Consider the following 13674-nt stretch of genomic DNA (forward strand, 5'->3'; position numbering starts at 1 on the left):
TAACCACTACACCAGACTGATTCCCCACTCCTCCACTTGCACCTGGCTGGATGACCATAGTTCTCATAAGAGCTGTTCTTGAAAAAGAGCAGTTTCTGTCAAGAGCTCTCTCAGCCCCACCGACCTCACAGGGTGCCTGTTGTGGGGAGGGGAAGGATTTGTAAACCGCATTGGGTAGCGAAGGGCAGGGTATGAATCCAATCTCTTCCTCTTCTTCTTCAGTCCCGTAGATCGTCAGTTCATCTCCCCCCCCCCCCGGTTTCATGCAAAAAATCCACCAGGGGTATCGGAACGACCCTCTGAAATATTCCTGACCTCCAAAAATACTCAAATTAAGGGCCTTTTGCTTCCCTCTTAAAGCTAAAAGAAACTTGGCTTGATGGACCTAGCGAATGTCCCTTCGGAGAACTTCACTTCTGGCAGGCTTCCTTTAGGAACGGGCGGTGTGGGTGGGTCAGGGAGGGTCTCATCACTGGGGCGGTATGTTCTAGATTTCTGTGACTTCCCTCTGGTCCACGCGTTTGGAGGTTAGGAAGGTCCTGGCCTGAAGCAGAGAGCAGCAAAGGGAAGCCCTTTCTTTGAGAGACTGCATGGCCTTGTGGTGGCCGGGTAGGGCGGTTCTCCGCGTTCGTCGCTGTGGATCTTTCAATGGCAAGGAATGGCAAGGAAATGAACCCCGTAGAAGGCTGCTTAGCTGGCAAAAGCTGTACTTATTTTGGTGTGTGGGAGGGGAAGCAGTGAGTTCTTGGGTATGCTGGACGTCATCAAGAGGAGAAGAGATTGGATCTGTGCCCCACCCTTTACTTGGAGTCTCAGAGCAGCGTACAGTCTCCCTTTGGCTTCCCTTCCTCTCCCCACAACAGACACACCGTGAAGTAGGTGGGGCTGAGAGAGCTCTGAGAGAACTCGTGACTGACCCAAGGTTCCCTGTTTGCTTTGGCAGCAAAAAAGATAAGATTAAGGTTAGGATTCAGCGCAAGTTAGTGAAGGGGTAACTTAATGTGATGTATATGGATTGCGTTTGTATTTATGCTTTGTTATGGCCAATGGCTAATACAATAAACTTGATGATGATGATGCAGACTGACCCAAGGTCACACCAGCAGCTTCATGTGGAGGTGTGGGGACTCAAACCTGGCTCTTAACCACTACACCAAACTGGCTCTCATAGAAACAAAGAGTTGGAAGGGACCTCAAGGCGCAATGTTCCCTCTAAGCTGTGGAGTCCTGTGGGCAAAAATTCTACTTTGTGAGCTACTGGCATTAAAGTTGTGAGCAAGCGATTTGGCTACTGCATCAATTAGTTTGCTCTAGAGCCAACCTTCCTGAGCTAAAACAAAAATCTGTGAGCTGGAGGCTAAAAAACTGTGAGCTAGCTCACACTAACTCAGCTTAGAGGGAAAACTGCTGAAGGGTCATTTATTTATTTATACAAAATTGGCAGAACGATGGCGGTAAAGCTATAGTAAAGTGCATTCATCGGTCCATCCATTATCGGCGGGCTCAGGCTGGAAATAGGATTGGCACAGGGCATAGATGGTAACACAGCTCCTTACCTAAAATGCCTGGCGAAAGAGCTCCGTTTCCGTGGCCCCGCAGAACTGCGAAAGGTCCCGCAGGGCTCATCTGGAAGCTCATTCCAGTAAATTGGAGCTGCCACAGAAAAGGCCCTGCTCCTGGTTGATACCAGGCTGGCGTCCTTAGGACCGGGGGGGAGGGGGGCAAACAGTTTCGCGACCCTGACCAATGCAGGGAATTCACAGCTACACCTCCCCCCTCCCCCCAGTGGCCCCCTGCTTTGACAGTCCGAGGTAACTGCCCCTCTGGCAAACAGCCCAGACTAAGCAAATGGAGCCTCTTCATCTCCCTTAGAGATTAGGTAACCCTCTTAACAGTGGGAAACAACAGAAAGTAGTCCTTGCAGGCTCCATAGCACAGGTCTGGTTATCCTAAAAATCTTATTGAGCAGCATGCCTAGGGGCGCTTGCTGTATTGCTTTCCTCCTCTCTTTCCTGCAGTTTAGAATGCCAGCAGGTCTCGTGGCTTGCCTCTGCATTAAGCACATACCTTTCAGGGCTCTTTTTGTAGAAAAAGCCCAGCAGGAAGAAATTAGCATAAAACAGCAGGAACTCATTAGCATATTAGGCCACACCCCTGACAGCACAGCTCATTAGCACATTAGGCCGCACCCCCATGTTACCAGAAGTGTGGTCATCCAGCCACCCCCAACTTTTGCTTGTTGTTCTATTTACCTTGTTTGTTGTCAAAACCCAGGGCCTTTTTTTGTAGCAGGAACTCATTTGCATGTTAGGCCACACACCCCTAATGTAGCCAATCCTAATATTTTCTGCTGTTGGGCGTGGCCTGTTATGCTAATGAGTTCCTGCTGGGTGTGGCCAACTCGGGAGTCAGACGGAACTCCGTTCCTGTGCGCTCCTGCCCCCAAAAAGCCCTGCCTTATTTCAGTAAACAGGGCCAGTGCGGTGCAGTGGTTGAGAGGGAAGGGGATGCAGTTTAAACTGCCTTCCCTTGGCTTGCCTGGGCAGGCGCCCCCGGCGCTCGGGGGGGCCCCGGGCAAGCCGGCCCTTGGACAGACCAAGGAAGGCGCGGGAGGCATTTAAATGCCTCCCAGTGCCCCTCCCCCCCCGGCCTGCCTGCCTCGGAGTCGGGGGGGGGTTGCTCTCCAGGACTTCCCTCTGTAGCCACGCATGTGCAGAGGTTTTGGCTGTGGGCGTGGCCAACTCGGAAGCCAGCCGGAACTCCGTTCCTGTGCGTTCCTGCCCAAAAATAGCCCTGTGTTTAATGTTATCTCCTTATGATTTGCTGTGGAGCAGTCTTTTATGAGACGCTGGTAGGAGGGAGGCCATCCCCTTTCCATTTTTTCCCTCTTCCTCCTTCTTCTGAGAAACGTTTTTATGTACAGGCACATGGAGGAGTGAGGAAAGGAATTCTAGTCTTGCTTGAGAGAATCATAAAATGATGGAAGGGACCTTGAAGGTCATCTAGTCCAACCCCCCCCCCGCACTCTGCAGGAGCACAGCCGGAAGAGAGCCCTACAACACACCCGGAAGATGGCCGTCCAGCCTCCGCTTGAAAACGTATTGGAGTTGAGAAATGAGACTCTGCACTCTGCAGGAGCATAGCAGAAAGATAGCCCCACCACATACCCTGAAGATGGTCGTCCAGCCTCCACTTGAAAACATCCAGCAAGGGAGCATCCCCCCCCTCCCGAGCCAGTCTGTCCCACTGCTCAACCACTCTGACAGGAAGTTTCTCCCGATATTTAGCTGGTAACGACTCCCTTGTAATTTCCACCCATTAGATCTAGTCTTGCAATCCGGAGCAAGAGAGGATAGATCTGCTCCATCTTGAAGACTGCAATCGTGTCCCCTCTAAGCCTTCTCTTTCCCAGGCTAAACATACCCAACTCTTTCAGCCTTTCCTCGTAAGACTAATATTTAGCTGGTATCAACTTCCTTGTAATTTCCACCCATTAGATCTAGTCCTGCAGTCCGGAGCAAGAGAGAATAGATCTGCTCCATCTTCTAAATACTTGAAGACTGCAATCGTGTCCCCTCTAAGCCTTCTCTTTCCCAGGCTAAACAGTCCCAACTCTTTCAGCCTTTCCTCGTAAGACTTGGATTCCAACCCTCTCACCATCCTGGCTGCCCTCTTCTGGACACGCTCTAGCTTGTCAGCATCCTTCCTAAAATGTGGTGCCCAAAACTGGACACAGGGCTCCAGGTGAGGCCTGACCATAGCAGAATAGAGCGGAATGACCACCTCCCGTGATCTGGACACAATGCTTCCCTTAATGCATCCTTAGATTGCATTAGCTTCCTTTCCACTTGGGTGTTTCCACTTGGGAAAGCGTGAAGGAGGGAGAGCTAGACAGCCTTTTATATTGTCAGGGGCATCGCCTGAGCAAAACGAGGGCATGGTTAGGGAAAAGAACGTGGGACTGAGGACTAAGCAAAATTCCCAGCTCCCAGAGGGAGAAGGGGGCGTGGCTTGAGCCGGGTGGGTAGCTATGGCAAGGGGAATCTTTTTCTTGGCAGCTGCCGGCGCCTGGCACGCCTTGGTGGGATGACGGAAAGGCTGAAAGAGTTGGGTATGTTTAGCCTGGGAAAGAGAAGGCTTAGAGGGGACGTGATTGCAGTCTTCAAATATCTGAAGGGCTGTCACGTAGAAGATGGAGCAGATCTATTCCCTCTTGCTCCGGACTGCAAGACTAGATCTAATGGGTGGAAATTACACGGGAGTCGTTACCAGCTAAATATCAGGAGAAACTTCCTAACTGTCAGAGTGGTTGAGCAGTGGAACAGTCTGCCTCGGGTGGTGGTGGTTGCTCCTTTGCTGGATGTTTTCAAGCAGAGGCTGGACGGCCATCTTTTGGGTATGTTGTAGGGCTGTCTTTCGGCTAGGCTCCTGCGGAGTGACTCTGTGTGTGTAAAGTCGCAGAAAAGCAAGAGCTGTTCAGAACTGGTTGGCCATATAGGGCCCTTGGCTTCCTCGGCGGTCTCCCTTCCAAGCACTCACCAGGGCTGACCCTGCTTAGCTTCCGAGATCTGACGTGATCGGGCTAACCTGGGCCAGCCAGGTGAGGGCAAGAGATGAGCAGAGGCGCTTTGCCATTGCCCACCTCTGCATGGCAACCCTGGAATTCCTTGGCAGTCTCACATCCAAATACTAACCAGGGCCGACCCTGCTTAGCTCCCAAGACCAGGCTAGCCTGGGCCAATGTAATCAGCATGATTACGTGGGCCGTCCTACTCAGTGGTCACATGATAATGTATCTTTATTTCTTTAGATAATCATTACACCCTGCTTTTCTCCTCAAGGGGGATCCAAAGCAGGCGACCTCATTCTTCTCCGTCCCATCCTTTTATCCTCGCAGCAAAAACTTTGTGAAGTCAGGCGAGCTGAGAAAGTGTGGCTGGCCCAAGATTACCCAGCAAGCTCTGTGGCAAAGTGGAGATGTGATCTTAGTCGGACACTCTAACCACTACAGTTCTCATTGAGATCCTAGCAACACCCATCAGTGGACCCAGCATCATCAGCCAGACCAATTCAGGACCAAGAGTTTGGTGTAGTGGTTAAGTGCGCAGACTCTAATCTGGGAGAACCGGGTTTGATTCCCCACTCCTCCACTTGCACCTGGCTGGATGACCTTGGGCAAGCCATAGTTCTGATAAGAGCTGTCCGTGAAAAAGAGCAGTTTCTGTCAAGAGCTCTCTCAGCCCCACTCCTCCACTTGCACCTGCTGGATGACCTTGGGCAGGCCATAGTTCTGGCACAGCTGTTCTTGAAAAAAGAGCAGTTTCTGTCAGAGTTCTCTCAGCCCCACCTACCTCACAGGGTGTCTGTTGTGGGGAGGGGAAGGGAAAGGAGATTGGAAGCCGCTCTGAGACACCTTTAGGTAGTGAAGGGCAGGGTATAAATCCAGTCTCTTCTTCTTCTTCTTCTACCCCTGCTCATCCTCTAATATGATTTATGCCGTCACGTATCAGCAGTGCCCTTCCACCCTCCACACTGGACAAACAATTCTTCAACAAAGAATTAATGGACATAAGTCTGACATTAGGAACCACGACATTCAAAAACCAGTGGGGGAACATCTTCACCTTCAGAAGATTCAGTTGCTGACCTAAGAGCAGCTGTTCTCTTACAAGGGAATTTCAAGGGGATATTATAAAGAGAGACTGCTGAGTTGCAACTGATAATGAAGCTCAAGACAACGCATCTAGCTGGACTGAATCGAGACCTAGGTTTCCTGTCTCATTACCAATGCCGGTTTCTCCATGCCGTTGACCCCTCTGCGTATCACACCTAATCCAATCACACCTGCTATTGTCATTCACCTGCTATTATCATTTGCCTGCTAATGTAATTCGGCATCTGAAATCACTCCACTTTCCAATAATTAGGGCAGATGGACCCACATTGAGCTACGTGGACCAATAGTCTGACTCTGTGTAAGGCAGTAGAGAAGAGCCAGAGTCCAGTAGCACCTTAAAGACTAACAAAATTTGTGTCAGGGGAGGAACTTTTGGAAGTCACGGCTCACTTCTTCGATATCTGCACAACCATTCAGACCTCCAGTAGCCGAACGGAAGCCCCACCTGGGTCAGGGTCAGATACTTGAAGAAGTGAGCCGTGACTGACGAAAGCTCCTCCCCTGCCACAAATTCTGTTCGTCTTTAAGGTGCTCCTGGACTCTTGCTCTTTTCTCCTGCTACAGACAGACGGGCACGGCCACCCATCTTGATCTGTGTAAGGCGGCTTTATAAGTTCAGCCGTAGAAGGGAGGGAGCAGTTGACATATTTGGGGAACATGCATGCTGGCCGATAGCAAGCTTTCTGGTCCCCTGATTTTAAACCTGATTAATTTTGAAAAGCAGGATAAATGATGTATTGTTCAGCAAATGACCTGCCTAACAAATGGAGGAGAGGAAGGGGGGGGGATTTCTACCCCGCCCTTCACTTGGAGTCTCAGAGCGGCTCACAGTCTCTTTTCCCTTCCCCTCCCCACAACAGTCACCCAGTGAGGGAGGTGGGGCTGAGAGAGCTCTTTCAAGGACTGCTCTTGAGCAAACAGCTCCAAGAAAACTTATGACTGACCCAAGGTCACACCAGCAGCTGCATGTGGAAGAGTGGGGAATCAAACTGAGTTCTCCCAGATTAGAGTCCGTGCTCCTAACCACTACACCAAACTGGCTCTCAAATTGAAAATGTTGGCACTTGATGGGGAGCTACATCCTGGCTCCCTTAGAGGACGTTAGCGTGCACGCATTGCAATTGTGCCTCAGATCTTCAGGGTGTGCCTAAACACTCTGTGAAGAAACCCTAATGTTTCTTGTGCCTGCTAAGGGTGCAAATGATTTTATTGCAGCTACCGTAATGACATGCCCGCGGGGGTAGGGCATTGCAATTAGGAGCGTGGAAGGTGTAAGTATGTGTTCTTTGCATTAGGGTGGTTCCGGTTACGAAGTCAGCAATGTAGATCTGTCAGCAGGAAGCCTGGGCTGAATCATGAACCGAAGGTTAACCTTCACTTGATGTAACGATAGCCACCTGAGCAGCCCAGCTCAGCCAGAGTTCATCAGAACCTGGAAGCTGAACAGAGTCAGCTCCAGTTAGTACTTGGATAATGACCACCCAGGAAGACCTGGTTTGCCAAGCAGAGGAAGGCAACGGCAGACCTCCTCGGGTCATCTCTTGCCTGGAACACCCCTTGGGCAGTGTCGCTGTGGATCGGTTGTGACTCGACAGCAGGCTCTTCTCGATCTGATGACACGACGTTGTCATCATCGTCACAGCCTTTATTGGCACATATCGGAGTACAGGTGGAAGCCTGGTATGAGGAACAATATAAATAAATTATGAAGTCTTAAAACTTGCCGAGGACATATAAAGTATTAAGCTGCTAAGATATGCAGAATTCTGACCACTATTTCAATAATATAAGGTGTAATACATAAGCTGTCTCCTGCCAACCTAGCAGTTCGAAAGCAAGAAATTGCAAGTAGATAAATAGGGACCACTTTGGTGGGAAGGTAACAGCGTTCTGTGCGCCTCGGTGTTTAGTCATGCCGGCCACATGACCATGGAAACGTCTCTGGACAGCGCTGGCTCTTCGGCTTTGAAACGGAGATGAGCACCGCAACCCTAGAGTCGGATTCAAGTGGCTTTCGAGCAAGGGAACCTTTACCTTTACATAAGCTGTAACAAATAGGCAGGCTAATTTGTAATAGATGTAATTTGTGCATTGAGTGAAATGCCCCCATTTGTGTTTGTATGTTTGTTTGTTTGTGTGTTATGAAAAATAATTTCCCCCCGGAATATAGGTAGAAGCAATAAACAGATAAGGGAGGTGACAAGGAAAAATGAGTCAGTCATATGCAACTAGGCATGACGCAATCGATCCTTGATTACCAGACTTGGGAATAAGGCTGCCTTTTCAGTTATTTCAGGTGATGAATCATTCAGAAGATGGTGCACCTTCAAAGATATTTAGTGATTTAGGTCACATGCACAAAGTCTTGTTGGGTATGGAATCCTATTATATCTGCCAGAAGTAACTGCAGATGGAATGGTGTTGCATCTAGCAAATGCAAATGCTCGGCGCAAGTGTGAGGCATGGAGAGCTGATAAATAAGAAGGTGAATGGCCCACAGTTGGAAAAAATTCCAAAATTTAAAGGGGAGCAGGGTTTATTTGCATCACTGACAAATTTTTGCATTTCAGTGTCTAGGATTCTATGTTTGATTAACGTGGATTTGTGAAAGGGAGCATATATAGGGAACCCACATCACGCCAACCCCTCTCACGATACGATGTCACTATAAAAATGATCTGAAGCAGGGTTCTCCAACGTGATGCCCATGGGCACAGGGCAGACTCCTTTTCTGGTGCCCGCCAAGTGTTTTTGGAAACTGGGTGGGGCTGGGTGGGGTTTCTGATCGGCTATTGGATGTCTGGGTGGTTGTGCAGATTAAAATAACATTGCTTCAGTGGCAGCTGCTCCCACAGTGTTGATATTATTCTCCCATTCCTCTTTCCCCAATGTGTTTTGTTTTTAATTACCCCTCTTCTCCGCCGCACTTAGGCCTCTTCTGTGTAGTTGGCCCCGCCTCCTGTGGCAGCAGCCTTTTTGTGATTGGCTCTGCCACCCTGTGTCAGAATTCCAGAGGCGCTCGTAGGCTGAAAAAGTTTGGGGACTCCCGGTTGACACACGGCCTTCTTGGCATAATTGTTCAGCTCATAGACATGCCTTAGCTCTGGGGTGTTGAACTCATTTGTTTGGATCTGGGCCGGATCTGACATAAATGAGACCTTGTTGGGCCGGGCCATGTGTGTCATAAAATGTAACACCAGGTAGCGAAGATACAAACTTTATAAAGGACACAAACACAAAGATATTTTTTTTACTCAAAATAAAAACATGCTTAAAACATTAGCACTCTTGCAATATTTTGTGTATTTAACACTGTCAGATAACTGACACCTCTTGCTCTGAATTATTGCATCAAAATGTCTGTGCTGTTGCAATCTTGAGTATGCTGTTCAGGTGTGTACCTGTAAGCTGCAAACCTACTTTTGATTTATTGACATTCACCACAGAAATCCCATGTAATCAGAGTTCTGGGTCTAGGACCCAGGGGAAAACATGAAATGGCTGAGTGATTGAGAGAGCCTGGCAAAGCAATCTATGATGCAGCAGCAGCAGCAACAGAACTGGAAGCAGGAGATGGCCAGTTCCAGTGCGGGCCTGACGGAAGCCCTCCGGGGGCTTAATCTGGCCCCTGGGCCTTAAATTTGACACCCCTGCCTTAGCTTCTAGTGAAATCTCGGCTTTCGTTCTTTAAAAATCGTTTCGCTGTTAGGTCTCATTGACATGGAGAAACTGCAATGTTCTTTCACGGCAGAAAGTTTTCCTGACTATGCCCCCCTCCCCCTTTGTTCCCAGTGTTACCCACGGTAGGTGTTCCCTCGTCCACGAGTGCCCTGAGAACGGTCAAGACGCAGCCGGCTACCGGGAAGCCCACGAGTCTACCCAGCATGAACGTGACTTCTCCAACAGTGCCTCCTCCCGTGGCGGCAGGCCATACCACTCCCGCAGCCACCGAACTCCCGCCCACCACGACCGTCAGCACATCAGGAACGGAAGCGACGACTGTGCGGGTGCCGGTGCCTCCCTCCCTTCTGCCAAATGTCACCTCTCCGAGTTCGTACGGGATCACTACGGGCACAGATGGGGTGCCCACGGAGGCCAACGTCACAGGAGTGCTAACGACTTTGAAAGCCTTCGGCACCTCGGGTATGAAAGAGCTTTCCTATATTTCATTGGTTCCAATGCATGTATTTATTTACTTATTTATCTGCTTCATTTATATCCCACCTTTGTCTTCAACGGGGCCCCAAAGTGCCTTGCATTTGTCTCCACTCCTCTGTTTTATTCTCACAACAACCCTGTGACGTAGGTTAGGCTGAGAGTATATGGCTGGCCCAAGGTCACCCAGTGAGGTTCCATGGAAGAGCAGGGACTCGAACCTGGGTCTCCCAGATCCTAGTCCACCCCCCTCAGCCACGGCACCACGCTGGCTCTCGTATATCATCTCACTCATTATGTGCTTTTAGCAGCTCCCGTTTCTCTGTGCCTGAAGGGGTCTCAAAGCAGCTTCCAATTGCCTTCCCTCCCTCTCCACACAACAGACACCCTGTGAGAGTGGGGCTGAGAGAATCCTGAGAGAACTGGGACTGGCCCAAGGTTACCCAAAGGGTTCTCTGAATCTCGTCAGATCTCGGAAGCTAAGCAGGGTCGGCCCTGGCTAGTGTTTGGATGGGCGACCTCCAAGGAATACCAGGGGCATGACGCAGAGGTAGGCAATGGCAGACCACCTCTGAAACGTCTCTTGCCTGTCAAAGAAGTCTAGCCTGCAACCTAGTGGTACATAGTGCTAAAAGAGCAAGAGCTTGTGGCTGCCAGACTGTCTTAGGATCTCCTGGCTATACTACCCACAATGCCATACGATGATGACGATAGATAATCATCACCACCACCACCACCCCCAGTGGGCTTCACGTGGAGGAGTGGAGAATCCAACCCAGTTCTCCAGATTAGAGTCAGCCACTCTAGATTAGAGTTAACCGCTACACTGCACTGGCTCACCATGCTGGTGAAGGGGCTTAATGGCTTGAGCCACCTTGGACAACGCAGCTTGCTCTATCCTGTGCAGCTTGTTCACCTGGGCACGGTGTTTGGAGCGACAACAGCATGGCGTACTGGTCAGAGTGTTGGGAGTAGGAAGCAGGAGATGCAGGCTGAAATCCTTACTCTGCCACGGAAGCTCTCTGGGGGACCTTGGGCCTGTCACAAACTCTCAGCCTAACCTACCCCACAGGGTTGTTGCGAGGAAAAAATGGCAGAGAGGAGAATTACGTAAGCCACCTTGGGTCCCCCTTGGGGAGAAAGATGGGGTATCAGTGAAGGGTATAAATAAATAGATTATATTGGAAGGGGATGCAGGGAGGATCCTGCTTTAGGGAACAGAACTAGACAAGTCGGCGCTCGATTTGGTCCAGCCTTGAAATTTCTTTCTGACCAGGGCCGGCTCACTCACTAGGCGAACTAGGCGATTGCCTAGAGCGGGATGGCCCTTGGGGGTACCAAACTGCACCCGGCCCCGTACTCTGGGAGTTTCTTGATTATTTGTGTTTTTTATTCTTCCTAAAATGCATTTCTTTTTGAAAATTGGTGGGCGCACGGGGTGGGGAGGCATAAGGGATCCTCGACTAGGGTGCAAAATAAGCTGGAGCCGGCCCTGTTTCAGACTCCAGCTGCCCGCTCTGTAATTTATGTAAATCCACAATCGCCTGGAGCTGCCTTATACTGTAAAGTCACAGGTATTTTTTTGTGTAGTCCAGACTGACTGTTCCAGAATGAGCGTCGCTTTGGGGCTCTGGTCTTATGGTCATTTAGGGCATTCCCGGGCTGCTGGAGCACAGATGCAAAGTTAATAAATCCATTATGAACATTGCAAGTGTGGGGTTTTCTCCCTTACTAACGTGGACCCTAATTGCCACACCGTAATTAAATGCGCATGCCGAAGGGATGCCAGATCGCCATCCGTTTACTGCTCATCGTTCGCCCGTGGATAGAAGGATTCAAACGGAATCAGCTTGCGAAGGTATCACCACGGTAGTCTTGCCATGCCTTCAACTCCACCCCATTCTCCAAAAAAAGGGGTAACGAAAGGAGAGTGTTTGGGTTATTCCTTTTTCTTTTGAAAGCCTACAAAGAGACCATTTGTAAAACGTTGATCAGTGGCCTGAATCTTCAGTTTCTGAGGGTAGCCATGTTATTCTGCGGTAAAACAGTGTCATGGGGGAGGGAGGAGGCGGGTCGTCGCCTAGGAAATTAGCATATCTGAGAGAAAGGTATGGCTAAAAGAGACCCCCTTTCTGCCACACTGCCCTTATTCATTTAATCTATTTTTATTTACGTATTTAATTTATACCCCGCCCTCCCCGCCGAGGCAGGCTCAGGGGAGCTTACACAAATGAATATATAGATAACAATTAAGATCCACACAAAGTCATCCCAAAACAGTATCATAAGGTGCTAGCGATAATTAATTAATTACTTGGCGATGGCGTACTGTATGAGTGCATACAAAGGTCTAACTAAATGTTCTGCTCAATGCTCTTCTTGATACGAGCGACAGCACAGGCTGTAGATGTCAAAGCCAAGGGCCAGGGCTCTATAATTAGGATCGTTGGTGATAATAGTGGCGGCAGCTCCTTAGTTAAAGGCCTGGTGGAAGAGCTCCGTCTTGCAGGACCTGCGGAACTGTAGAAGATCCCGCAGGGCCCTGATCTCTTCTGGGAGCTCGTTCCACCAGTATGGAGCTGCCACTGAGAAGGTCCTGTTTGTTGACATTATTCACCAACACTCAAGGTGGATCACACAGGATGTGTCAATGAAGTCTACAGGATGAGGCATCTGATGAGCCATGTAGAAAGCCTAGTAAATCTCTGAATCCCATTGCCAGGGGTCAACGCAGTGGAGGACCTTGGCCTGTTGTGTACGGTTGCCAGCTCCGGGCCGGGAAACACCTAGAGATTTTTGGGGGTCAGGTTTTTAATGGGGAGGGACCCCAGCGGGGTACAATGTGATGCAAGTCTGAGGTCAGGCAGGCAAAAGGCCTGTTGTGTACGGTTGCCAGCTCCGGGCCGGGAAACACCTAGAGATTTTTGGGGGTCAGGTTTTTAATGGGGAGGGACCCCAGCGGGGTACAATGTGGAGTTCACCCTTCAGAGCAGCCATTTCCCGACTCTAAAATAGAGACTTTATTATACTAACAAATGTCTAAAGACTGAAGAAGAATGGTAACAACAATTCTTACAATCAATGTTACAACTATAGCAGTTACATTTGAATGATCACCTTTGTTAATATTATTCACCTGGAAGCCCGTCTCTGTGGATTGTCATACACCAGAGCCAACGTTCCCTCTAAGCTGTGGAGTCTTGTGAGCAAAAATTCTACTCTGTGAGCGACTGGCATTCAAGTTGTGAGCGAGCGATTTGGCTGCTGCATCAGTTAGTTGGCTCTGGAGCCCTCCTTCCTGAGCAAAGACAAAAATGCATGAGCTGGAGGCTGAAAAACGGTGAGCTAGCTCACACTAACTCAGCTTAGAGGGAACACTGCACCAGACCGTGAACCCTTCCAGGGTCCCATGTTATCATGTGGGATTGTCCTTTTTGTGAAATGGTACATTGACTGATACAACAGACACGATTGATAAAGACCTCGAAACAAGGTCACATCCGGAATCCTTGTCTCATGATAAAAAAATTATTGATTCCACGGCCGCATACAGAGTCCGGAGCCGCGTTACTTGTGCAATGTTTACATCGCCCCTGCAACTGTTTACACTACATGGCTCCTTTTGTGGGCAGTTTAACGTTTTGAGCTGGATTTCATCTACGATTCTTCATTGGATGTTTATGTTGTAACATTGATCGTAAGATTTATTGTCACCATTCTTGTTGGGTCTTTAGACATTTGCTAGTATAATAAAGTTTCTATTTTAGAGCATCTTAGGGCTACACTCCCATCTGGAGGTTGGCAATCTTACCTCTGTGCCATGTAGTTCCCCCCCCCCCCAC

General features: G+C 49.4%; 1 protein-coding gene across 1 annotated transcript in view; it reads left to right on the forward strand.

Moving 5' to 3' along the window:
• LOC107117584 (receptor-type tyrosine-protein phosphatase alpha-like) overlaps window positions 1-13674 on the forward strand; it is a 155405-nt gene that overhangs the window by 72282 nt on the left and 69449 nt on the right. Inside the window, exon 2 of the mRNA XM_015419729.1 lies at window positions 9470-9820. Coding sequence (XP_015275215.1) covers window positions 9470-9820 — 351 coding nt within the window. The remainder of the gene's footprint in view (window positions 1-9469; window positions 9821-13674) is intronic.

The sequence above is a fragment of the Gekko japonicus genome, unplaced genomic scaffold (genome assembly GCF_001447785.1).
Source record: "Gekko japonicus isolate JY-2015 unplaced genomic scaffold, Gekko_japonicus_V1.1 scaffold1885, whole genome shotgun sequence".
Taxonomy (NCBI): Eukaryota; Metazoa; Chordata; class Lepidosauria; order Squamata; family Gekkonidae; genus Gekko; species Gekko japonicus.